General features: G+C 47.9%; 2 protein-coding genes across 3 annotated transcripts; both read right to left on the bottom strand.

Moving 5' to 3' along the window:
- Window positions 1-527: 527 nt before the first annotated feature.
- UBE2G2 (ubiquitin conjugating enzyme E2 G2) lies at window positions 528-19006 on the bottom strand. 2 transcript variants are annotated; one of them, XM_041416270.1, is made up of 6 exons: window positions 18890-19006; window positions 13416-13451; window positions 13284-13329; window positions 7929-8047; window positions 4310-4450; window positions 528-2465 (listed from the first exon to the last, which is right to left on the bottom strand). In XM_041416270.1, the coding sequence occupies exons 1-6, from the start codon at window positions 18930-18932 to the stop codon at window positions 2353-2355; spliced, it is 498 nt and encodes a 165-aa protein (XP_041272204.1). In that variant the 5' UTR covers window positions 18933-19006; the 3' UTR covers window positions 528-2352. The 2 variants fall into 2 exon arrangements, with proteins under 2 accessions (XP_041272204.1, XP_041272205.1); XM_041416271.1 differs by lacking the exons at window positions 13284-13329; window positions 13416-13451 and having other exon boundaries at window positions 18890-18978.
- A 1248-nt stretch (window positions 19007-20254) lies between these two features.
- LOC121342075 (translation initiation factor IF-2-like) lies at window positions 20255-22908 on the bottom strand. Its single transcript, XM_041416185.1, has 4 exons — window positions 22888-22908; window positions 22325-22798; window positions 20929-21000; window positions 20255-20622 (listed from the first exon to the last, which is right to left on the bottom strand). Exons 1-4 carry the CDS (start codon window positions 22906-22908, stop codon window positions 20476-20478), a joined length of 714 nt encoding a protein of 237 aa, XP_041272119.1. The 3' UTR covers window positions 20255-20475.
- Between the last annotated feature and the right edge of the window lie 3616 nt (window positions 22909-26524).

The following is a 26524-nucleotide window of genomic DNA, read 5'->3' as shown; positions in this document are numbered from 1 at the left end:
TTTTTACTTTTGAACAGAGACTTGAGGACTGAGGGAATTTTGAGTGGGAACTGGGCATCTGAGAAACCTGCTCAAGTGGAAGTTGTCCCTGTCCATGGCAGGGGGGTGGAACTAGGTGGTCTTTAAGGTCTGTTGCCACCCAAACCATTCAGTGATTCTATGAGCTACGTGTCCTCCTCAGACCCAAGTGCTGATACCAGCACGTTCTGAATGAATTCACCTGCTGCACGTTCACCAGAACCTCCTAGGCCAGACACATGGATATAACAACATTTGTAAGGAGCAAACTACACCCCATCTGCCCACCATCAGATTTTTAGTTTTCTTTGAATCACCCAGCCACTGCCAGCATTAGAGACAAGACATTTGCCTGGAAAGTCCATGCAATCTTGTCAGCTCTTTCACTCCTAAAGTATGACGTGTTTTAACTGGGTTAGAATGAACCCTTGCACTCCTTTGGAGCAGTCTCTTGGCCGTGTGGTTACTCAAATACAACACCCACTGCAATACATTCGTGTACAACTATAAAAGGAGAAAATATAAGCACTTTATTTTCAGTATACAGACTAAACCCCACATTAAAATGAAGATAATGAGCAAGCACACATGAATAAAACACCCAGCACTTAAGCAAACCCAATTTTGCCACATCTGTGTTTCTGCAGTGGCTCCTGCAGCTCTCCAGTGTTGTTCCCAAAGGTGGCTGCAGTACTCCCAGGAACAATTCTCCCTCTACTCCAGAAAACACTCCCAGTTTGCATAAAGTGCTACATTTTCCTGTATGCCTTGAAATACTAGTTAGGTACAACACTATTTCATCATCTCTGCTCCCAAGCTATGTCCAGTCCCACTTCCACCCTGACATCAAAGCCACAATTACTTCTACAAGGAGGTAAAATCAGCAGGTTGTAGCAATACAACTCTTCAGAGGTGCACAACGATGGCAAAGTGTGATCTGCAGCACAGACAGCAAGACAAATGCTGAACAGTTGTACCACACACATGCACACCATCACCTCTGTAAAGCTTTCTTCGTGGTGTGACTCCTTCCACATCACAATTTTTCACATTTAAAAAACAACAAACCAGCCCTTGTCAAATTTAGCCCATTTAAAGCTGCCAACAACATTGGATTCCATGTGCTATCAATGGGCATGTTATTGCTTGTAGTAAATTGGAGAAATTTGGACCTACACATGAGATTGGCTTGCAAAGCAGAAAGGTCAGCAGAGGCCCCCCAGCAGATTTAGGAACTGACCAGCTGGTATTTCCTGCACCCTTCACACTGGCTACAACACTGCAAATGTCCGAAGCACACACACCACCATCCTCAGCAAACAGCCCATCCTCTCTGGCTCCTATTTAATGCACAAGAGCACTCAGTGTAGAGTGTCACAGGTCACTTTTGTAAGTCCATCATGCTCATGATGGACCTGGCTCGTTCACCTGAAAATGGGTGACAGGGCTGGAATGGCAAAGCAGTGCCAAATCCTCTCAACACTCACATGCCACCAGAGTGAGCTGATATTCTTGCAGAGCTGTGAACATGCCCAGCACAGCAAACACATCCTCACTGGATTTTCCAACTGCCAATGACCTACCTCACCCAGGTGACCTTGCACAATCCAGCCTTTACACCTCATGCCTGTGAGTGTGAAGTTTACAACTGGGTGCCTTCAAGGACTAATAAAGCAGCTCTTGGGATTTCTGCCAAGCCAACACTGACTCAAAGGCTCAGTACAAACTCACAGTGGTACATGGGAACACCAGGCCATTCCAGACCCCCAGCCAGTCCTCACAGCTCACTCCCTTAAAGTTCCTTTCTTTGCTAACACACCTTGACTACAGCCCTGCTTTACAGCCTCTCCTGCTAACTATACTCTTTAAATCAGATCTGACTGCAACTGCTGCCCTTAACCTAACAAGTACAGAATGGATAGAGTAACTCCTGTCTACTGCTGCTCCAGATGCAATGCTACCTATAAAAACACAACTAATTCTGCCAGCAGACGATCCAAACCAGCACTGCTCTCCAACAGCAGATGGGTGAGGGAGGGCTGCAGATTGCCAAGTCTCCAGGCTTTCCACACCACAAAGTAAGGCAGCAGCAAGCAGCCTTTGAAACAGCATTGTCTCTGTATTTTTCTCTACCATTAAATCCCTTTTCCACACAATTTAGTGAGTGAACTAGAGGCTTCTCTGGAGCAGTGGAAGAAAAGAGATGGTAAATAAATAACGAATTATAAGAACTAGGCCAATAGTTTTACAAAGTTTTCCTTTTTGGTACCAGCACTGAGCACTGCTCGTTTCCAGGTGGAGAGAAATACAAAACACTTCAGTCTCTCTGTGAGCTTAAAGTCCAAGTGACTTCTGCACGATCTGCTTGGCAATTTTGTTAAATTGTTCTCTGTCTTCCCGCCACATCTTGGAGGCATCTACATTGGCTCCACTTTCATCATTTGGCTCTGAAACAAGAAAGACAAAAGTAGGTGGGCAATGGAGCTTCTTGCTTCTTCAGGAATGCCACTTCCCCAGGGCTTTGAAACACTTCCCCTCCTTGAGACTGCAGAAACACCACTACAGCAAATCCAGTGACAGCTCCTGCATTCCCAAAAGGCTCTGATTTAACCGACCACAAAAGAAAGGATATCACAACAAATTTGAGTTAGGCAAGAAACAAGTGGCACAGGAATAGGACTTTTTTTGTATGTGCTTTCAGCAGTGGAGCCCCACCATGCACGTGGCCAACACAATGTGGCACCCCCAATACTGTCAAAGGCTTTTAAAACCATGCGTTTCTCCCTGCAGAACATTTTTTCCCTTGTTCTCCAGCTTCCCAGACACAAAGCCCCTCCAAACAGGCCACCCAAACAGGCTGTCACTTGTTGGGATGGCTTGTTCTATTAAAAACCAACAAAACAATCCAAGGGAACCCATGGAATATGCTTTCACTTCTGCAACATCTTTCATCAGATGATTTCAGAATGCTTTACGAAGCACATGGAGTGCTGAAGCTCCAGGGGTTCCCCATTTTTTATGGAGGTGAGCTGAAACCCAAGATTTACAAGGCCTGTGGGCAGCATACAGCAGGACACTGTCCTGGGGTTCCAGAAGGCACTACCATACTCTGCTCACCTCCCTTGACACACCAATCACACCCACCCCAGCCCCGTTCCTGGCAGTATCTAGGTTCCATCCTTCTCCACATGATCCTGATGGTCCACCTGAAAAACCAGCAGGTGTGCAGGTCACCCAGCCTGCTAAACCTGGGCTTACACTGCAGAGCCAGGGCTCAGAGTCTTCCAGTACCCTGAAAGAAGCTGACCATTGGTGTTTTAGGCTAATTTCTCCAAAAGCCATGGGAAAACAGGATGCACAGGCAGGGAAGGAGACCAGGTGGCTCCCACACTTGCCAGTCCAGGTGAGGCTGCACCACAAACCAAGCTCTTGGAAGCCATGGGAATCCCATGGGTACTATTTGTCTGCACAGCTTCCCAACTGCAGGTTACTATTCCAAAGCTAAAACAGTCCCATGCAGGAATCTGTTGCTTGCTCTTTGGTCAACTTTGCAGCTTCTAGACCCACGTATCCTTCAAAACCAGTTCTAAAGGACATGGCTCTGCTTTCCTCAGGCAGTTCAGTGGCCCTGTCCATTGTGTGGAAAATTTTTCAGAGAGCTGTACATGACAGAGGTGATCCACAGCCCTTGTTAGATTTAGGGAAAACCATTTGAAAGGCTCCACAAAGAGTTTTTCACCCCAGGTCTCTTCTCAAGAAGCCTTCTTCTGAACCAGAGATGGCAGACTGGGGCACATTCCCAGGCTAGGAACAACAAAGAGAAACAGAGTGTGCTGGCTTCTGAACCAGAGGCCATGGACTCCAGTTTACTGTACTGGTTAGGTCTGATAACCCTTCAGCTGCCAAAGCCAAATCCAACACAGGCTGTAATCCACAGCTTTAAAACATGAAGAACAGCATAGCAAATACAGAGAGGGCTTTGTCCAGCTGAGCCTCTGGGACCACCAGACCCATCACTATGTCTCAGCTGCTACCAACCTGCAAGGAAAGCTTTGCAGTAACCCCCAAACAGGAACACCTGCTACTAATTCAGTTCACTTTTTCCAATTTTTTTTCCACCCTTCTCAGAGCACTGGTTCACTAATAAATAAATAAATAAATAAATCCCAGGGCTTTAAGACCTGTGGTTGCTGCTGAGCAGCTTTCCAGGTGCTTTGCTCAGTGAACAAAGCAAAAAGCAAGAGGCAGCTGCAGGTGACTCAGGAAGGGCTGCCAGGACAGCAGTGCTCACCTGCCAGCATGCTCACAACCGACAGGAGGATCTTCTCCACGCTCTGCACGGGACTCCACCGCTCCGCGCTGCTCTCGTACCCCATGGGATCATCCCCAGGAGCATGAAGGATGGAGATGCACACTCTCCCATCTGGGTAAACTGCACAAAAAGTACACAGGATTGGTTGTTACTTAGTGGAAATGCTCAGATGCTCTCTATCTCTTGGGCATAGATCAGCCTTAAGACTTAGCTCGTCTATGATTAAAACTAAATCCAGGTTTAAATTTCCTCTTTAAGAAAAGGACACGGCATATGAAAGACAAAACCCCAGGACAAATCTTCTTTAAGCAAAGCTAACAAACTCCTTCCCCAAGTGCCTGCTGGGAGCACTTGTGGCATTTAATAACCAGTGAAAGGCTCCATGGAAAAAATGAATGATGCAGCCTGGTGGAATAAGGCAAGAATTATGCAGAGACACAGCTCCAAGCAGGTAACCAGTGCCACTGAAATGGAAATGAATGCACTGAATGCACATTGGAGTCCTCCACTGGACTGTGACCATGAAAAGGATTACACAAAGGAGGGAAAAATGTTATATATATTATAAACATGAGAAAAAAGTGTTATCTTAAATACATTATGAATAGTAGAACTGATCTTTTTTGAACATTACTGAGGTGCAATCAGAAGAATTCCCACTACTTTTTTTTTTTTTTTCTGCTTAAAGCTCAGCTGCATTAAAGCACCTGGAAACAGGGAAACCTATGAATTAAGGATCCAGGTGCTTCCCCTCCCACCTTTAGCATAAGCAACAGTGTCTGCAACAGTACAAGTTGTCTTCACAGACTGGACTCCCCTGACTTGGTAATGAAACCAAACAAAGGTTTGAAGAGGCACCTCAAAAGAAAACACTGCTCTACCAGTGGCCTCATTCTCCTTAAATAGCAGGGTTCTGAGGAATGACAACTTTAGCACAATAATTTCAGGGCTTCCATTCCTCAGGTGACCAAGCTGGTGCCATTGCCAGGAAAGTAAGACAAAACAAGTGGGAATGACTGCTGGAAGCTGCTGTGCTCATTTCCAGCTCCCTCCATTCACCCAGCTATGTCTGCCCAAGCATGCAAGCACTGTGGAGGACTTTTATTTACAGTCCTTCCTGCAGCCCCAGGCTGGGGACTGGAGCTGGTCTAACCATAGCTGGAAGAGGTGAAAACAGCAGGTGCTGAATCAGCACTTCTTGCAAGTCAGGAACCCACGGGCAGAAGGGATTTCACTGCTGAGGGAGTCTCCTGTTCCTGTGCAGTGCCTCATTTAAAACAGCTGGAACACAGCAGCACAGTCAAGACATCAAAGGCTGACTGCAGGAAGATGTATGGATCTTCTCTCCCTCTGCTCAGGTGAGACCCACCCCTGTCCAGCTGTGGGGCCCCAACCTAAGGATGTGGAGCTGTTGGAATGAGTCCAAAGGAGGCCACAGAGAGATGCTCCAGACACAGGCTGTGAGTGCTCAGCCTGGAAAAGAGAAAGCTCCAGGGAGACTTCAGAACCCCTTCCAGTGCCTAAAGGGGCTCCAGGAGAGCTGGAGAGGGACTTGGGGCACGGGGCAATGGCTGCACACTGCCAGAGGGCAGGGTTAGATGGGATATTGGGAAGGAATTGTTCCCTGGGAGGGTGGTGGGAACCTGGCACAGGTTGTCCAGAGAAGCTGTGGCTGCCCCTGGATCCCTGGAAGTGTCCAAGGCCAGGGTGGACAAGGCTTGGAGCAACCTGGGACAGTGGAAGGTGTCCCTGTCCATGGCAGGGGGTAGAACAAGATGGGTTTTAATGTCCCTTCCAACAATCCTTCCCAAACCACCTATGATCTCCCCACACTGATGCTCAGTGCCAATGCAAGCAATGCCATTCATCACTACTTAGTTACTTTTGCCAAGGTCATTGTAATGTAAGAGAAAACAGTTCTGTGGTATCTCAGTTCCCCCTGCACATAAGATAAACTGCAAAGATGAGGAGACACACCAGACTTTTTAAACATTTTACTTGTGATTTCTCACAGGGGGGAGAAATAAACAGAAAAAGCACAGCCCAGCCACCCCTTTTTTCAGCCTTTCTGGGTAGAAGCAGCCCGCCACAACCCCACCTGAGAAGATTCAAGTGTCTGCTTCAGGTGATCTCAGCTTCAGATTAAGAAGACTCCAAGACATAGGGCTTTAAGGAGTTGAGTTGACCATCCAGTGTGTTCCAATTATCCCATGGAAGAAACACCCATGTGTAAAGCCACTCTTTAATACAGGAGTCAGGCAATTTGTGCTTCTCCACACCCCACTCCTCCTGGCAGTGCTGCACACAACACAGCTGCAAGCAGTGAACCTCAAGCCAAGGCCACAGCTGGAGCTGCAGGGACAAGGATTTGCTCAGGGAGACCAGTCCTGGCAAGAAATTTGGGTAAATTAGTCCAGATGGAGCAAGGTGCTGACATGGCTACACTGCTTCCAAGTGCCAAAGTGCCCTGTTGTGACATCAGAGCTCCAGAGGTGATGTCACACTGCCTTGGGCATGTCCACACAGTTCTATGCTGTGACATGCAGGTGTGTCCTCCACAGGAGAACAAAGATGTGGATTAAATGGGCAAGAACCTGCACAGGTGATGCTTCCAGAAGGGAGTAACAGAGAAACTTCAAGAAATTGCAAAATTCCTTGTATATAGGGTGAAATAAATTGATTCCCAGCTGAGATTATGACCTGTGTTTTCCAGGTGCAAGAATGACAGCTGAAGAGGAAGCACTAGGCAGGAGCACAGCTTTTGCCTTTTCCTTAAGGAACCTTAAAGTTTTTTGAAAAAAACCTAAGGTTTTTTTCATGTCCAGGGCTCAAACTTGTTAGCTGTATTTCTTGTCACTGCAATTACTCCCACTGACGAGTCTTCAGATAATACTGTCACCACCACACATTCACTAAGGTTGGAAAAGGTCTCTAACTCAATCAGTATCACAGAGCAAAGACCAGCAAAGTCTCAAGATTAAACACCTGAAAATGTGTTGTCTGCTTGGACAGAGCACTGTGTTTCAGAGATCCCCTCAGAAATGTTAAACCTGTGATTTCATGGAGCAAAAGCCATGCTGCCTAATAAAGCTGCACCCATGAACAACTTTTCATTCATTAAAACAACACCAAAATACCTAAATACAAGCCACAGAGCAAGACTGAGTTCATGGTGTGGTGGGACAATGCTCTCAGGCACATGGTGGGATTCTTGGGGTGTCCTGCATAGGGCCAGGACTTGAACAACATGATCCTGATGGGTCCCACCAAACTCAGCATATTCTATGATTTTTATGTCTGGAAAGAGCCTGCACTAATCCACTAAGTCTCACATCCTGTATAGAAGATTTAAAGGCATGGAATTTGCTGGAATCCTTTTTGGATGAGCAAAAGTTTTATTAGGAATAATGGGATAAAGATAAAAGGACCCTAAGACAGAGCAAAACTGCTGGGCAGCTGATTGCTCTTGCTGCCTGCTCGAGGCTGGAAAGGGAGAGAACCACCCTTGGGAAGGATGCCAGATCTCCTGCTGCAAAAGTTTCTTTTTAAGCTGCACAAGCCACCCACCCCCCTGTGCATCCTGCTGCACCAGACTCACTGTTGGGATGGAACATCTCACACGTGAACCTCATCTTCGGAGGGCTCAGTGGGTAATCCAGCGGGAAACTCAGGATGGCAGGGAAAACCCCATACTCAAAACAGGTGTCTTCAGGACCCCTAGAAACAGAAAAAATGTTATTCACCAATGTTCAAACAGCTCTTTCACCCAAATTCGTGTCTAATGACACGTGTGAGGCGTGGGTTACATCATCTTCTCCAGGAAACAAAGAGTTAAGGTGCTCTCACCCCACACCTCATAAACTTAAATCCAAATATGAGGCTTGGGAGGCAAGGGGGAAATCAAAGCTTGCACGCTAAATTACTAGGAAGGTCACAACACTGTTTAATTAGCAGGGTGTGTCTGGATATAATTGGAGTATCTGGCTCCAAGGCATGTTCCAGGATTGGAGTGTCTGCACGTCAAGCGAAAGCAGAGGCAGGTGTGGGACTCCTGTGCCTTTGAAGATACTGTTATGCTCTGCAAGACAGAGATGTCAAACGCTGGAGCTCAAAATTAATTTATAAATGCCACAGAGATCCCAACTGCCAGTATCTAGCACAACCACACAAACACTTATCACTGTCTGATGCAGAAAGCACAGCAAAGGTTTGTAAAAATAAAAACACAGCTCAGAGACCGTAATTGTCAGAGGAGATGCAGGACAACAATGTGTCTTTGCAGACTTCAGCTATTGAGTTTGCCCTCCCTCGAGTGCAGGTGGAGAACAAATGGCTTCATCAGGGCTCTTGTAGAAACATTTCCTTATTGTGTTCAGAATCTAGTTCAAAGTGCAGTTGAGTTGAGAACATAAAGACAACTATTTTACCCTGCCTACATAAAACACTTGTGGAAAGTGAGCAAAAAAACAAGTTATTTGTGAGCAAAAAAACAAGTAATAAATCATTAGTCATGATTTATTCAAACTTGATGAACCATCTGGAAGTTGTAACACAAACATGATTTCCCTTGATTGGAAAGATGATGAAAAAAGCTTCAGCATCAAAAACTGTTGCCAAGGAAACCTCATGCATTTAGTAAAAGGCCGTTCAAACAAAAGTTCCACTGTCTGCGAAATAAGGGTTAGGAATATATTCATGCTTCCTCCTCCCAGTCCACATTCTCCATGCCAGAAAGAACATTAAAGTTGGAAAGCAGCAAATCCTAAAGAGCTGGAAGACTTATTGTCTCAAACCTGGGGATTCAAAAGACTTGGCTGGTAGATAAACACAAGAATGATGTGATTTAAACATGAATATTGACACTGGTAGGTAAGGTAAGAGAAATGCACCAACATTTTGCAAGAATGAAAGCTCAACTGTCTCTCACTTTGTTCCCTTTCTAGCCTTTTCCCTAAATTTAGTCAGGATTCAATTCACATCTGAGAGTAAACTGAATGCATTTTTTCCTGACCATTTTAATTCCAGCTGCATTTTAAAGGCTTATTGTTGAACTTCTGAGAGTATGTACATACAGGCATTGAAAAGCTGGTGGGTGTCTATGTTCTGTTTTGAGAGCAAACCCACAGCCTTAAGGGCTCTTCTGTCAAATACACTCAACCCAACATACTCCATTTTAGGCCCTGTATTATGTGAGCAAAATGCTTTTGTTTTAGCCACTCAGCGCTGCCAGGATCAACTTCAAAGAAATTATTAAAGTTAATCCAAGACAGCATTTGCAACTACAAAACACTCAGCATTTGAACTTGACAGCACCACTTTTAGCTCACAAAGGACATTGGCAGGGCCAGGGAGGTAAAGAGCATGGCAGCTGCTGCTCTGCACTGATTCCAAAGCTGACAAGAAGACAAAACATGAAAATGAGAAGCTCTGAACGCCAGGAGCTGGCTGTAACTCATGCAAGGGGCAGAGAAGAGTGGTATCTTCCAAACAGGAGACAGAAGTAGTTTGAGAAGGACAGCTATTGGGAGTTGTTTAGTTTGGAGTAAAGGCTCCTCAAGGGGACCTTCTCCTACAACTGCCTGACAGGAGCGTGCAGCCAGGTGGGTGTCGGGCTCTGCTCCCAGAGGACAAGAGACAAACCAAGAAGAAACAGCCTCAAGTTGCAACAGGGGAGGTTTAGGTTGGATATTGGGAAAAAATTCTTCCCTGAAAGGGTTGTTCAGCCTTGGCACAGGCTGCCCAGGGCAGTGGTGGAGTCACCATCCCTGAAAGCACTCAAAAAACATGTGAATGTGGCACGTGGAGACATGGTTTAGTGGTGGATTTGTCAGTGCTTGGGGAATGGTTGGATTTGATGCCTCAACCATTCTGTGATTCTAATTCTATAATCACAGCTTCACATACGTTTGTAAATGGCTTATTTGTAAAAAGATGATGGAAAAACACCAAACCCCACAATCATCAGATGCCCAAAAGGGGAATGGAAACAAAAGTCATAAGCCTAATTATAGATCTAATTACCTTTCTCAACAGCTTTGTGATACGTTGACTTCAATTTCTACTGTTTTGTTTTCAAGCAATCTTAAGGCTAATAAAGTTCTTAACCATTGCGTGCTTTTGTGTCTTTTGGGGATAAACTTTAATAGCAACACACTTGTACATGCCAGCCAAAGAGGGCAAAACTTGGCCTTGAAATGTTAAATCCATGAAGACAACACAGCCTGGAGGATCTCACGCAGCACTAGGGAATTGAGCAACATAAGGCAAACTCTCCTGAAACGACGTTGCAAAGATCTGGCTTTCAACAATGCTCCCCACCTCTGGTCTTCAGGAAGGTTTTCACATGGGTATTTTCAGTTCTGTGCCCATCCCACTCATTTTAGGAGTGTAAGATTTGTTCTCTCTTTTATTTTATTATGGTCTTAACATTTATGCGTTTCACATTCCTCCAGCATTGCTGCTGCAGACAAGAACACTGGAGATACAAATAATTATTATTTCCATTATTTAAAAATGTATTATTTTATCTCCAAGTCAAGCTCTTACATTAATCTATGTAACATTACCCAGTCTAGCTTTGAATTGATAAATGAGAGATGTCTTTTCTCTCTTAGGTCTCTTTTTTTAAAGTTATGTGCCATTATATGTGCTCCAGCTTTATATAAATTGGGTGAAGGAAACAAAGTATTCTGTTCTTTTCACAATTATGTTTCTTACCATTTGCACTTCATCCATCTAAAAATTTGAAGGCAGCTTTACTCCCAGTTTCTCATCTGCACACCTCATTCCCTGAACCTCACACAGCACATTTGAGATTACAAAACACTGGAGGAGACCACCACAGACAAATACAAACAAGTCATGTAATTTACTTTCCAAAGGCATTGCAAACACTGCTACTAACAAGGTTTGTAAAGAGATGAAAGTAACCAAATGTGTTTGGGGTAAACATGTTTCTATTGTATCACACCTTCAAAATTGAGCAGATCTTAAAATATAACTTTATTATGACACACACACAATACAGAAACCAAAATTAAAGCACCTCCGCCTCTCATTTTACGCTGACAAAGACCTGAAGCTCAACACTCAGCACTTTAAAGGCCTTTCTAGTCTGCAGAGCAGCTCCTCTGTTCTTTAAGGATGTGACAGGAAACATCAGAAAAGGTATTTTCTAGGCAATTCAGAAGTACTTCTGAGCATCCCTCAGGAAACCTCTACTCAGCCACAGCACCTCTGCTAGGAGGAAGTACCAATAAGCAGGAATTTCCTTCCATGTTCCAAGAAGTGCATTAAACCCTCTGGGATTTCCACACTCCCAGTAATCACAGCTGTCTGACCTGAAATCTGGCCCATTACAAAGCAGATGTGCTGACTATGCCTCTCACAGAAAGCATAAGACCCTGCAGCCAAAATCTCTGATGTCAGGCAACAGAACAACCTATTTCCATGCTAAGTGTTTATTTTCAGAGGACTGAGCTACCAGGAAGCACACACAACCTGTTATCCCAGGAGAAATCACTGCACATAAGCAGAGGCATTTGCCAACTCTTGCCATCAATGAGCAAACAAGCAGTGGTGATCCAAACCTCCACTCACTCACCAAGGTCTAAAATAACTCTGGTTTGCCATGCAGGAGGATCACCCACACAGCCACTTTGTGTGGAACAGGGAACTCGCTGCAGCTTTTGTATTGGTTGCACGCCTGAGCCCAAGAGACAGAAATCTCGTTTTTCATCCCTAGACAACACATTCCAAGCAAACCCAGCTAGGAAAACTCTGCCACCCACGCCAGCTGAGAATCTCCCCAGTCAGCACTGGTGGTTGCAGGAAAACCTGCCCAGATCACAGCGGGCACGGAGCGAGCAGGGCCACAGCCACTGCCTGCTGCCCCCAGAGTCCTCCAGACAACCAGCCCTGGCTGAAGGAAAGGAAATCACCAATTCTTACCAAAAGAATCCTGAAACACAGAGCCAGGATCTACCCTAACAACACACCACCAGCTTCAAGATGGACTCAGTGGTCTGGAGCTTCTTCATCTTTTAATTGTGCAGTATTTGCATAAATTGTCAGATGTGAGCGACAAACGTCTTTTTTCCTCTCCTCTAGCATTTTAGAACTTTATTTTGTAAAAATCACCAGTTATTCCATGTACTCAAAGTTCCCAAAGAAGGTACAGCATGAGTAGGAGTACGAGAAAGAGAGAAGACAACCTGTAAGATGCTGGGCAAAAAGATTTTGTCTTTTCATGGCAAATTTTGCTACCAACAACCACACCACCAGCTGGGGAGTGGAAGAGAGAGAACACAGATTTGTAAAGGAGTTCAATTTTATCACCTCCAAAACACAGCAGGTCAGGATCAGAGCTATTCACCAACAGAAGAGTGAATCTCTTTCTACATAAAACCACTGCATCCAACTCTTGACAAAACCAACCGATTCATGAAGTGTAAAGAACTTCAAAAGAATTTTTACTTAAATTTCAATACATTTTCTGATCAGAACCTTTCAATACTTCAAGAAAAAATCTGAATAGTAAGTAAACTAATTTTACACATTGATTTTTTTCTCCTGTCACTAATAATTTGAGTATTTTGCTCCACTCAAAACTTGTCCTGCACTTGCAGTAAGGCAATGTTCCAACAAGTATGTGTGACCTACAAGCAACTGTTTGTTTCCTACAGTGTTTGTAAACGTAACATATATCCAAGGGAGCCCAAATGAGGATTCCTGACAAATCTGTGAGCTTATTATTATGACACCTGTGAAGAAGTTATGATAACAAGTTGTACACATCACCACTCTGTCACTCTGTTTAAAGTCCAGATTTCCAGCCCAAGGCAGGCCAATGCTGATGCCATACAGAACTGATAGTACTTTTTTACATTCTTGCTCTCCTAGAAGCTCATCACAGCAACTGCTGATTTCAGACACCAAACAGCATTTAACTCACATGATCAGGGCTTCCCATTCAAAGAAGTTCTCTTCATTCATGGGACCTGTGAAACAGAACAGAACAATGCTCAGAGCCACCTGAACACAAGGTCACAGCTCCAGAGAGCACAAACCCTGCTCAGCTTCTCACCTGCCACAATCCCTTCTGGTGGGTTCAGGGTCAGCTCTGCAAAAACAGAAACACAAGGAAGATTGAGGTGACTTGCAGCCCAAACATTTCAGGGGTGTGTGAGTGGCCATGGCTTAGCACAGGGGCCCCACCACCATTGCTTAATGCAGCACAGTGTTCTAGACAAATTTGGTACTTTGGGGTTTTTCAGGCTCTTAGAACTAGCCTTGGAATCACAGAATTATTTAGGTTAGAAAAGACCTCTAGGATCATTGAGTCCTCTGTCTTCACAGAGGCAGTAATTTAAACCTGAGAAGGAAGACAAAAGCATTTCACAAAGCCTGGGAAACACTCTTCTCTTGCACCCCTGTGGTATCTGCTGGATACCCATAACAGCCTGAAGTTTGTATTCCTGTAACCTCTTTGCACCATTCAGGTTTGATGCACCTCAGTGCAAAACCCAGAACAACACAAAAACAGGAGAAGCAGACACATGAGATTTCAATCCAACCTCCTAAATGGCCTGGAAATTGTGAGTTAAAAAAACAAGAAGCATCAATAAAACAGCTATGGCTGCACAGGCAAATTTGGATCCATCAATCCTCACTTTCTCTGGGAAACTGATGCAATTCCAAATTCATGAAACTATCTTCAGCATCAGCCCCTTACCTCAAGCTGGTGAAGGCCAGTACACCACGTGCTGATAAAATAACAACCAGATTTTCTCTATCTAGTGGACTGACCATCAGTTTCTAGGTTCTGATGTTCTGCAGGGAGGCAGCAGCAGCAGCTGAGGCACAATTCAGCCACAAACAGGCAACCAGCTGTGCCAGCAGTGCTGGGGGCTCAACGCCAACCCCAAGGCTCTGAGTGAGCCACGGGGCAGCTGCTGGTGCTGGTGGCAGGAGGTGACACTCCCAGCTGCTTATCCAGCACAGGGTTTCCTGATCAATGGCCTCTGGAGCACCAGTGGCCAGTAACACACAGAACACAGCCAGAGACACTTGACCTAATTTCTGTTCAGGCTGTAGGTGAAAGCTGTGTGGGTAGTGCTGCACAGAACAGATGCTGTCTTACAACAGCTCCTTTGCTGCAGGATTCAAACAAGATGCTGAGATGCATTGCCAGGAGAGATCTTCAGTTTGCTCAGAATGCCCTTAACCTTGGAACAGCCCTCTCTGAAGTTCCAAAGCCTAGCAGCAGATGGAAACTCAGCCCTGCTGTTTTCCACACGTCCTTGCATTCCATGGCAGGTTTTTCCAGCTTCACAGTGGGTCTCCAATAGCTTTTCTTGTTGATGTTTTTAGACAGAAAGAGGGAGATGTCAAACACAGGAGCTCCTGGAATCATTTTGCTCCATCTTGTGGTTCTCTCTAAGAAGAAAATCCCCTGATGTTTCCCTGGAAAAGCTGGCAGCAGCTTTCCCTGTGGTGGGCAGCTACATGGAATTGTGCCATACAGCACTCCACTCCAAGGAGAACAGGGGCAATGGGAATAAACAGCCAAAGCCCACAGAGCAAAGGGTCTTCATGAGGACAGAGGTACCATTCTCCACTTCCTTGCTCAGCTCCCCCTTCAGAGAAAGGTTTCCCTCCTTAAGGATCAGGTAAAGTAGAATCTGGGCACTCAGGGGCACGGGAGCTTTGATTTTGAGCGACTGCACCTGGTCATTGAGAAAGGTCTGCATGGGGACAGTGACATCCTAGCCTGTGACTGCCCCAGGTTGATCAAAAGGAAACTGAGAGCCCAGTTGAACATGAACCACTAGGAGCTGACACAGCATCAGCTGCTACAGCTCACCAGAGCCTCCAAAACAGGGTCACTTCAACAGAATGTCGGGGGGGGTGTCCAATTATTTATAAGTGAGCAGCAGAAAGCACTGAAAGGCTAAAACCAATGCTCTGATCACATGCAGAGCGACTCTGACAGACCAGCTAGGCCAAACAGTCCAACTCAGTGTAAAAATTGTCCATAATAGCCGAGCTAAACCTCCCCAGGTGCAACTTTTTATTTGTTCCCTGGGAGCAGAGCCAGACCTTGTGAGCTTAAAACAGAGCTGACACCAGATAAGCGCGATGCTGCTATCAGGAATTCGGGGCACAGCACACAGTGCTTTCCTTCTCATTTCACGGCTCTTTGTGGAGTCATTATCAGCCAATTCCACCTTGGAGATGGCTCTCAGGAGAACTGAAAACACATCTTGTTAAAGCACTGAAGAGACTGAGATCATCCTTAAAAGAGAAGTTCAACAGTATGTTTCCTAAAAACTGCAGCCATTTAGCAAACCTGTAAGGGGATTAAAAGCTCAGGACTCAGGAAATATTATGGGTACGTGCTCGTTGCAGTATCTGACAGCATCTGGACTGAGATGCTTGAAAACAGCCAGTTTTCTTGTGACTCCACACAACTCTCCCCAGGCCCTAAGGATGGGAGGCACCCACTGAAGCCCTGCCAGTTTCAGAAGGTTTATTATTTCTGTGACTTCCCAAATCTCACAATTAACATAAATCTATTATTTTCAACCTGACAGCACTTCCAAAGAAACCTGTTGGCATTACAGTCCACTGTCCTGTAGCCTGTTTGTACCAGGAAGGAAATCCAGTGCATACAATCAGGCACTGGGTCTCTAGAGATTTAATTCTTCCAGAGTGACTCATTTTAGACTTGAAATTTCAGACAGCATGAGACATCTTCAAGATCTGGCATCAAGAACCAGTAAACACAGAAAAATAATGTTTCCATCTTTTAACTCTCACAAATAAAAGCTACTGAGAGACTTAGGTCAAGCCTTAATACTATTATACATCTAGATTTAACAACAGGTACATGCTCTAATAAAAATGATGCCCTTTTTTGTATCTGATTTTTTTTTTTTTAAGCTTCAGCCAAACTAGTTCTGGCAGAGTAGACAGTAAATCTGAGAAAGCAAAAAGTCAAACATGCAAAGATTCAAATGAGGACAAGAAACCCAATCCATATCATCTGGATGTCCACAGCTTCCCTTCCTTCTTGAAAAGGAAAGAAAAACAGTGCAATTTCACAGCCTCTCCCAAAATGCAGTAATATATCTGAGCTCCAACAGGTAGAAACCCCTCACAATGTCAAGAATTTTTCACAGAAGGAAATGATAAATCTTTAAATTAAGACTTAAACATGTGTGCGCACATGCACAGGAAAAGATGAAAGAGAAAAATTGAAAAAGGAAAAAATGGAAAGAATTAGAATTCTGGTAAGGAGAATACACCCACCAGCAAGGCACTGACTGCCAACACCACTGTCACTACTAGAAGTAACTAAAGGGAAGAGACAGAGGAGAAGAGGGAAAGTAAAGACAAAAGATGTGTCCACAACTTTGTACATAACACACACAAGATTTCACCCAAGGTGAGCAGTCAGGAGAGGGTCACTGAAAACCAGGGCAACCACATCCCTGCCAGCAACACACATCATCAGGAGTGAGAAACTTCACACTGAGCTGAACCTCACACTCCAGCCCTGTCCCAAGGCAGGACTTGCTCCTTCTCTGCAAAAAGAGGCAGCAGAACTACCAGGAGCTGTTCTTATTTTTCATAATAACTTTAGCTGAAAATCTCTACAGGCCTCAGAGATTCTGCAGAGCTACAAGTAACTGGCACTCTTTAGAGAAACACTAGGGAAAGGTTGTAAGTCAGGATTGATTCTGGGGTTTGTGCTAAAGGGAAATAACAAACATGCAGCAGAGGGGAATCCAGAGACACCAAAATGTCTGTTTTACTGCACTGCTGCAGCTCAGGTTTCCAGAAAGCACTGTGCACTCAGCCACTGCCAGTTACATTCATTTTTTACAACACTGTGTTTTATTGGGCGTGGGAAAGTGCTCGTAAAGGCAGATCACAGACAAAACATTATCTCTGTTCATGACCAGTGCTACCCTGGGAAACTAGGCACAGAAGATTCACCTCATGTCTGCACGTGACACTAAGTCAAAATCTTTCTGAGGTCATTTAATATCATTTTTCCTAAAGATTTTGTTCATACAAGACACTCCAGTAGGACCTCTGTGCTCCTCAACAACAAAGGATCGTAAATGCTTTTTTGAGACTTAGGGGATTGATAGGAAAGGACAGAAGCAGTGCCAAGACTTTCTGTTGTTGTTTTTCAGGTCGCTGCCTCTGGATTACAACAGGAAAATGCAGATTTCTAGGACACACGTTGGCAGCACAAACTTCACCACTCAGCAGCCCCAGCTGGCAGTGGCAGCAGCCCGAGCTGGGTGGGGAGCCCTGAGCCCTGTGTGACAGCTCAGCTTGGAGAGCTGTGCTCTGCACAGCAGCCTGACAACAGGCACAGGGCTGGCAGGAAATGTGGGCTATAAATACTCTCTCTCACACAGGCTGGAGTATTCCACTGAATGATGACAGAAACAATGTCATCCGTGCCTGGACAGCCCGGGGAGCACAGTCAGTGACCTTCCCTGGAGCACAGAGTCTGTTCTTTCAGCCCAGCTCCCTCCAGCCCCACCAAACGTTTCTCTTCTCCATTCTACTTCCTTGCTGTAAATAAAAGCCAGATCATTAAAGCCCCAAAGCACCTATGTACACAAACAAGTATTTCTTGCCAACAAAAGGCACCTTTGGACACGTCTCAAACCCATCAAGGAGCAGAGGAGCCATCCCAGCAGCTCCAGGATTCCTAGAGGGATTCCCAGCCCTCTGCTGCAGGTCTCTGGTCCCTGTGGTGAGCATCACCGCAGTCACATCCCACAGTGGTTTTTAAACAAACAAGTCTGTGCCTTTCACTACTAAATTCGAGTTTAAATCCTTTTACTGGCCATTCTGCTTCCACTGAGGACTTCACAGAATTACAGAATCGTTCAAGTTGGAAGAGAACTTAAAGCCCAGCTCATTCCACATGGCCAGGGACACCTTCCACTAGCCCAGTTCACTCCAAGCCCTGTCCCACCTGGCCCTGGACACTTCCAAGGACGGGGCAGCCACAACCAGAGGCCATCTGCCCTGACAAACACCTCTAATTACTTTTGACATAATAACAGAGCTCTGCAACAGAGATTGCCATACCTGTATTCTGTTCCATCTGGAAAATTTAACAGGGAAAAACATCAAAATAACTGGCCACTTGCCCAGGGTTCCCAGCCTCCCCCTAAGGTCCTGAAATCACAGGATTCCAGAGGTGTCACCCGCACACCGAGCTGTCCCCTCGGTGTCCCAGCGGGACAGGGGCAGGACCCCCTTCCCACAGCCGCCTAAAGCCGGCAGTGCCCCGTACCCAGCCGGTGACCCTCACCCCGCCCCGGGAGCTCTGCAGGGAGGCAGAGAGGAGCCTGCAGCCGGCGGGGGTGAAAGAGCGGCCGGCGGGGCACGGGGCGCCGAGAGGGAGGCCCACGGCCTGGCCTGCCCGGCGGCCGTCACGGCCCCGCCCGGCCCGCGGGCTCTCCCGGGCTTTGGGAGCGATCCCGGCAGGAGGGCAGCGCGAGGGGCCCGGGGAGCGCCACTCACGCTTGTACTCGGCCATGAGCCGCTTCAGCGCCGTCCCCGCCATGGCGCGGCCCCGCCGCCGCTTCCGGGTGCGCGGCCAGAGCGGCCGCGGCCGGGCGGGGTGCGGGCGGCGCTCTATCCTCCGGCTTCGCCTCTATGGTAGCGCCCGGTCCTCCCGCCGGCACCGGGCGGAGCGGGAACGCCCCGGGAGTTCCCTGTGGGAAACGACAGGGAGGGAGGACACAGGAGAATCCGCAAAATGCCCCACGGAGCGGGGGTAGCGCGGGGTTGTAGCTGCGCACAGCCTTCGCATTGCCCGGAGCAGCCCCCCCGCGGCCTTTCCTGCCGGGATGGCCACAGAGAGCGGGGGCAGCGGCCCGAGCCCCGCCGTGGATCGGCGGGATTCCCCACCGCAGCTCCCCAGCGCCGTGGAGAAGGGAATAAGGGCTTTTCCGGCGAGAGTTCAGCAAGCAGGAGCATAGCTAGCGCGAACAAATGGAAAGAGAAAAGGCTGGGTGTGATTCCATGGAGCAGCAGGACAGCCCGAGTTAAAATTCCTCTGGAACGGGCTTCATGGAGTCCAAACCACCACACAAATAATTAAACCTCAGCAAGGTTGGAGCGGCAGGACAGCAGTTTATTATTATTATTTTGAAGACACCTCAATGTCTCTCCTCACTAGCTCTTCTGCACAATTTGGTGACATTAAAGGCATTTCTCCCCCCCATCCCCCCCAATTTACCAAGTTTACCTACCAAAAAGAGGTATTAAAAAGAAACCTGAGGCCTCAGACTTCCAGTGCCCACAGAGAGAGAGTCAAAGTTAAGGGAGCATGGCAAAGAGACAGATGCTGTCCAGCCCTCAGCAAACAGCTAGAATTTCAGTGATGGGAGTTTTATAAGATTTCACAACCAAAAAAACCCCCACAGCCTACTCTATCACAAGCATTAGTTTTTTAGACCAGCTGCCCTGCTACCTCCAGTTCTGCAATAGTGCAGGACAAAAAAAAAAAAATCCCATTTCTGCACTAAAAAAGTATATTTTGGCCTACTTTATCATAATATGAAAAAACACCTGTAAACCTGAAGTACTTAAACCCTTTCCTAAGCATAGTGTTGTGTTCTAGCCCCAGTCAAGGGCATGATGCTGCCCCAGGGACTGACTGAATTTCTAACACCAGCTAAAAACTTAAAACCTGTATCTGTGGTCCTTCTTTCAGGCACATCTTAAAAGGAAGCTTTTACACTCACATTTGGCATGAAAATACATTGAACTATTTATATAATTTGAGTTAAAACAGAGGGACAAGACCAACCAGAGCCAGGAAAGAACACTCAGTGTCCCAAAACATAGATGAATGCTTAGGCCACAAATTTAAAGAAAGAAAAAAGAGAATACAAACAATACATTTTTACAAAAGGCTAACAACATAGAGACAACACACATTACTTAATCTGAATTTAAAATTGTGAAATTCAGACACAGCTCAATCCCTGCAGATACTACTTTGACTTGTGCACTCAGAATGTCAAAGACAACAAGCAACTTTGGTAAATATCCTGAGAAGTTTCAGAGAACCCTGTGTGACTGGCATGTTCATTTGTTCCTTAATAAAACAACAAATCCAAGGACAGATGAGAGAGTGAGGTGTGATGAGGATCCTCAAACTGTTCTCCCAAAGAGGCTGTGTCTGAGCACCCTCCACCTGTCTGCTGCTGGTACACTTCGATCGTGTCGTTGTGTTCCATCTCCAGCTGAGGGAGTAACACAGGAATTATTTTAACATTTTAAAAACACAGAAATTGTAAGTAATAGAGTAAAACTTGAGAAATACATGGTCAAAAAAGCACGTGGCTCTCTGCTCCTAATCAGCACTTCAGGAATAACTTCAATTAACTAAGACATGAAACACTTTCCATCAGTCACCCTGCACAAATTTGTTGGAACATGCTAAACTCACAGCAACTATTTCAGGATCATTTTGATTTCAAGCCCCTTTGATCACCTCTCAGACACCCGAATATCAGTGCAGCAATTTGCAGTAAGAGTGTTTTTCATACCTGTGCAGGTGTGTCTGCTTCTTTAATTGGCTGTCCATCAAACAGGAACATAATGTGCCTCATTGACAAGCCCTGCAAGTTCAAAGTTATAGATGAGAAACCACACCTGATTTCTGAACCCAAACTAAGTATTCACGGATTTACCGTCAGAACACATGGTAACAAAATTAACACTCAAAAGACAAGGGGGATGAGATAAAATAGATTTAGATTAGGAACTGGGAGGGAATTCTTCCCTGTGAGGGTGGTGAGGCCCTGGCACAGGGTGCCCGGAGAAGCTGTGGCTGCCCCTGGATCCCTGGAAGTGTCCAAGGCCAGGTTGGATGGGGCTTGGAGCAACCTGGGACAGTGGAAGGTGTCCTCATGGCAGGGCATGGGACTGGATGGGCTTTAAATTCCCTTCTAACCCCAAACCATTCTGTGATTCTCAGATTTAACCACCAGGACACTGAGCATATTTGTCTTGCTGTCTACACTGAGGAAGGTCAAATGCTGGTAACTTTACATGGCCCTTAAAACCTGAGTTACCACACTACTGTTCTGACAGCGTTTAATCACATGAGGAAGTCTTTATTCCCTGCATCAGGGATTGAGGACCTTGCTCTGCCCTCTAAAATCCATGTGATTCACACTTCTGTCACACACAGGAATGCTAGAACTCCTGTACCTCTCCAAAAACCCAGAGAGGTGTCAGGGTGCAGCAGGCACAGAGCAGGGCAGAGTGTGAAGTTTGAATAAGCAAAGAAAGGATCCTGCAAGTAACAGACAAGGGCAAACAAAACCTGACTCTGTTTCCAAAGCCATTCACGTGCCCACCCTCTGCTCTGCGTAAAACTGGGAGCTCCAGGCTCAGGAGCTGAGCTGTGGGGATGAATCCTTCAGTTCAGGATGCAGTGAGGAACAGCCTGTGACACCTGGGGAACACAGGTCACAACTGTGCAATAGGCAGCAGGAGACACGGGAAGGGAGAAGGAAACAACCCATGAGGAAGCTGTGGCATAGAAGAATTTATTTTGTGCCATTTCCCAAATAGAAAATGCACTCAAAGCTGACGAAGGTTTTCAAGATGACAGGACTGAGGGTTAGTGAATTGTCTAAAAGTCAGGATCACAACTGGAGGAATTTTTGTAACTCTGTCATGGGACATTAGGGAGCACCTGAAGAGGAAGAGGCAGCTTCCATTCACCCATAAGAGCTCCGCACCGAGAAGCTGCCAGCATCCCAGCTCCTCATTCTCCCACACACCTGGACACCCTCACTCTGCCCACAAGCATGTGCCACGATCCGGGCAGAGAAGCAGCGAGGGCTGCACCAGCAGGGGATGCTCGGCCGGAGCGGCAGAGCCCCTTGGGTCCGTGCGGGTCCCCCCGGAGCCCCGGGCCGTGCCCGCGCCTACCTGTCGGCAGCAGTACGCCTTCATGAGCTTGCTCAGCGGAGTGTGCCGCTTTATTCTGAACTGCACCACGGAGCCGTCCTGCCCGACAACTTTCAGGTCGATGTGCTCGATCTCCGTTTTCACGCATTCCTGGACGGAAAACTGCAGGATGCGGCGGGCTTCAGAGCTTTGCCGGGTGAGCCCCGCTCGGGCCGGACCCCCCCAGCCACATCCTGCGGCACCTCGGCCGGCCCCGCTCCTGCTCCCCCCGGCCGGGACACCTCGGCCGGCCCCGCTCCTGCTCCCCCCGGCCGGGACACCTCGGCCGGCTCCGCTCCTGCTCCCCCCGGCCGGGACACCTCGGCCGGCCCCGCTCCTGCTCCCCCCGGCTGGGACACCTCGGCGGCCTCGCGCCACAGGGGAGGCGGAGCCGCACCGAAGCCGTGCCCCGGGAGGAGGAGTGGCGGCCGCTCTTCGCTCCCTCCCAGCTGCCCGCTTGGATGGGGCTTGGATCCAGCCTCTCCCCTCCCGCCTTCCAGCCTCTCCGCTCCCGCCGGCTCCTCCCGCTCCTCTCCCCGCCTCACCCGGAGCTCCTCCTTCGCCATGGCGGGGGGGGGAATAGCAGGGGTTCGCGTGGGGGGCGTGGCCAACGGCCAAGGGGCGTGGCGGGGCCGCGTGCAGGCGCGTTCCCTCTGAGCCGCACGGGGGCGCTGTGCTCCGGCGCGGGGAAAGGCGTGAGGGGAGCGCCCGGGACACCCCCGGGACACCCCGAAACAGCCCCTGGACACCCCCGGGATGCCCCGAAACAGCCCCTGGACACCCCCGGGATGCCCCGAAACAGCCCCTGGACACCCCCGGGATGCCCCGAAACAGCCCCTGGACACCCCCGGGACCGCACGTTCCCGGTCGCACGGCAGCTCCTGAGTGCGGGAAAATAGGGGACGAGAAGCCTTCCATCAAGAGTCCAGTGTCTCCAGCCCAGTCCAGCCCAATGCTGGGGTGTTTGGATCCCCCTTAAGCCGAGGAGAAGCGAGTTTACCTCGATTCATAACTGAGGAAAGAATTAGATTCTAAACATACCCGAAAGTGAGATTAAAACACAAACGAGGTCAAATGTTGAGATCCAAACAGATATTTCAACCTTTATTTTTTCATAAAAGAAAGAAGGTAGAAAAGTGGGGATAGCCAAGAATAATTACTTGAAGCACAGGGAAGGTGTTACCACCACCATGGGTCCAGCGCTGCCTCACAGAGCGCGATGGGCCTTTCACAGCCGAATTCCATCCGACAGCTGCCAGTGGAGGAGCAGAGCCAGGCAGCTGGACCAGCACTGTGGGAGCAGGCAGCAAAGACTCCCACACTTTGTAGATTTAGAAGCTGCAGCTTCTGTGGCACTTGCTTATAGAGGGTTTTGAAAGTGGCAATGTCATGTCCACCTCAAGGCAACAGCACGCCCGTGGTCAGATTCATGTTTGCTCCCTTAAAGTTCATTAGCTGGTCGTTGGAATTCAGCCGAGGTTTTCCTCATGTATCAAAAAGAAAAACATTTTTCTTCATTTTACTCGTTCACTATACAGGGCCAGGTGAGAGCAGGGCGGGAAGTTGGTGCTGGCAGAGCTGCCCCTGCACAGAGGGGCAGAAAGGGCTCTGTGCTTCTTCAGAGGAAACCCCCTAAATATGAGATCCATCCTGCCTGAGTCCACTTCTCCCACAGGCAGTGCCCTTGAGCCGGTGGCCAAGGCTACCTCCTCCAGCCCTAGGGGTGTTGTGAGGCCAGGAGAGAGGAGGAGGTTCTGCCCCAAACCTCCATCTCAGCTTCTGTCCCCACCCTGGCCGTGAGGAAAGCAGATACTGGTCCCTTCGGAATATGCTCAGAGTCTGAAAGGATTTTCCCTTTTCCATTCACTTTCCCGGCTGTGCCCCCTCAGAGATGAGGAAAGTGATACAGAAACAAGCAGGATTGGCCCCTGTTGGGGTCTTAGGAGCTGGATATTTTTGTTTTTCTCTAAAGGAATTTTCCCCAATACGTGTTGCTAGGATGCAGTAATGACTGGATATTTTAGAGAGAAGAAAGAAGTTGTCAGCTCAGGGGAGGGTTACAGCTGGCTACTCTCTCTTTACCTGATGTTTCCCCTGGAGGGCAGAGATACCTCGAGATTTGGACTGGGAAAGCAGCACTGGGTCCAGCCTCTGTCTTTAGTGCTCTGGACATTCGGAGGGGAGAAAGGCTGCAGTCGCTGTGTGGAGAATTCGTCACCACTGCAGGGCTCTGCCTTCTGCTGCCTTTCTTTTACCGTGAGTGGAGCTCTGCTCGTAAGAGCGGGTGTTGCACTGGGACCTTATTAACACCCTACCTCACTAAAAGAGTGACTTTTTACCATCTGCTCGGCTGCCTCAGAGGGAAAACCTGGGATCCCGAGCCCGCCTTTCCCTGCCCTGCCCTGCCGCTGCCCCACCCCCGCTGCTTCTGCGGCACTGCTCCGAGCATTCCCTGCACTATAACTCTTCGTTCCCTGCCTGCCGAGACTTCTCGTGGTTCCTGCTACAGCTGTGCAGTTTGATACATCTCATTTACCACCCGGGATTGTAAAGCAAGCCTTTCTTCCATGCCTGCCCGTCCCGGTAAAGCCACCATTACGGCGTGGTCCCCGAGCTCGCAGCGGAGCTCCCCCTGCAGCCGCGGGGGAATCACCGCACCTGCCCTGCCCGCCGGGAGCCAGCAGCGCCCCTGCCGGCTGTGCCCGGAACTGCAGCGCAGGGGAAAGGGCCTGCAGCCCAGAGAAGGCTGACCCTGGGTTTGTGGTTCTGTTTCTTGCTGCTGCCGTAGTTATTGGTGTGTGTTTGCCTTGTTATGCATTCGTGGCAGTCACCCTAATCATTGTGTGTACTTGCTTGTAGTAGCTGTTGCAGTTGTTGCAGCACTTTGTGCTGAAAAATTAACTATTGAGATTGTCTAAAAGTCTCAAGAAAAGGAGAGACTTGAAAAATAAGACAGAGTCTAGAAATTTTCAGTTCTCCTGAAGCTGTTGAATAAAGCTTTAGGACTAACTAGAAAAAAGATAAAAGGATGTAAAGTTATGCACAAAGGAGGATAAATGTAGCTGGAACCAGTGGAGAAACAGATAGAGGACTACAGAGGGTTTTTTGCAAGTTACGTAACAAAAACCAACAGTGCATGCCCAAAGAAAAAGTTCAAAGTAAGGTCACCAGTAATATTGAAGCCTTGAGTGAATATGACCACCAGGCACCCCTTTAGATGACCTCCAGGACCAAAAAAGGAATTCTAGTAAAAGGCAAATGCATGCAAATTAGTTCTAGGAAAGTGGTGTTTGTGTATTAGCTAGGAGGTACATTGTAATGAATATGTATGATCAGCATGGAATAAATACCCTGTTGTGAACTCTCACCACACACATCACATTAAAGGAGATACTCTTCCATGTGTCCAACGCGGATAAAGAATGCCTGCTTTGCAATGCTTCAAACGGAATAAGAAAAACTTTATTTCACAGCTAATATCCTAATGTCCTAATGTTCTAATGTCCTAATGTTCTAATGTTCTAATGTCCTAATGTCCTAATGTCCTAATATCCTAATAACAATATCCTACTCTCTCCCCAAGTTTCAACAACTATAGCTTTGCCTTCAACAGCTCCCACTCCCCCAGTCTTGAAGTAATGTTCAAACTAAGAAGAAACTAGACGAGGCCCTTCTCTGCATCCCGGTTTTCAGTTGAGACGGGCCGTGGAGGATCCACATCAAATCAGATAACACGGGGGCGGTGCTGGTTGTCCCCTGCAGCCATTGCTTCAATTCCTCTCGGTGGCCGCTGTCCCAGCCCATTTCTTCGCAGGTCATCCAGCTCTCTCCGGGGACGCTGGCGGGGCACAGGGCTCGGTGGCCTGTCCCCATCAGCAAGTCTTCGGCGCCGGCCACCTCCAGGAGCCGCATCCTCCTGCGCCTCCTGCTGCTGCCGCTGGCGCCACCGCGCCACGAAGGGATGGAGGCGGCGGCGGGGGCGACGCGGGGCCACCGGGGCCTGGTTCTCATGGCCCTGCAGCAGGCGGATGCTCCCGATGGGCCCTTGGCAGGTCGGGCAGGTGGCGGCGGCGTCGGGGGCAGCCTGGGGCTGGATGCAGGCGTGGCAGAACACGTGTCCGCAGGGCTCCACGGCAGCAGCGGGGCTTTGCAGGAAATCCACGCAGATGCGGCAGACCCGCA

The sequence above is a fragment of the Onychostruthus taczanowskii genome, unplaced genomic scaffold (genome assembly GCF_017590055.1).
Source record: "Onychostruthus taczanowskii isolate IOZ18803 unplaced genomic scaffold, ASM1759005v1 scaffold51, whole genome shotgun sequence".
NCBI classification, from domain to species: Eukaryota; Metazoa; Chordata; class Aves; order Passeriformes; family Passeridae; genus Onychostruthus; species Onychostruthus taczanowskii.
The sequence above is the reverse complement of the archived record's forward strand: the minus strand, read 5'-3'. Positions and strand labels throughout refer to the sequence as shown.

Coding starts and splice junctions, on each gene's coding strand:
- UBE2G2 (XM_041416270.1), bottom strand. CDS start 18,932: ATGGCGGGGACGGCGCTGAAGCGGCTCATGGCCGAGTACAAGC. Junction 13,452..18,889: donor GCTCATGGCCGAGTACAAGC/GTGAGTGGCGCT, acceptor CTGTTTTTGCAG/AGCTGACCCTGAACCCACCA. Junction 8,048..13,283: donor GAATGGGAAGCCCTGATCAT/GTGAGTTAAATG, acceptor TTCTGTTTCTAG/GGGTCCTGAAGACACCTGTT.
- LOC121342075 (XM_041416185.1), bottom strand. CDS start 22,908: ATGGCGAAGGAGGAGCTCCGG. Junction 22,799..22,887: donor TGGCGAAGGAGGAGCTCCGG/GTGAGGCGGGGA, acceptor GCCCCATCCAAG/CGGGCAGCTGGGAGGGAGCG. Junction 20,623..20,928: donor AAGCAGACACACCTGCACAG/GTATGAAAAACA, acceptor TTACTCCCTCAG/CTGGAGATGGAACACAACGA.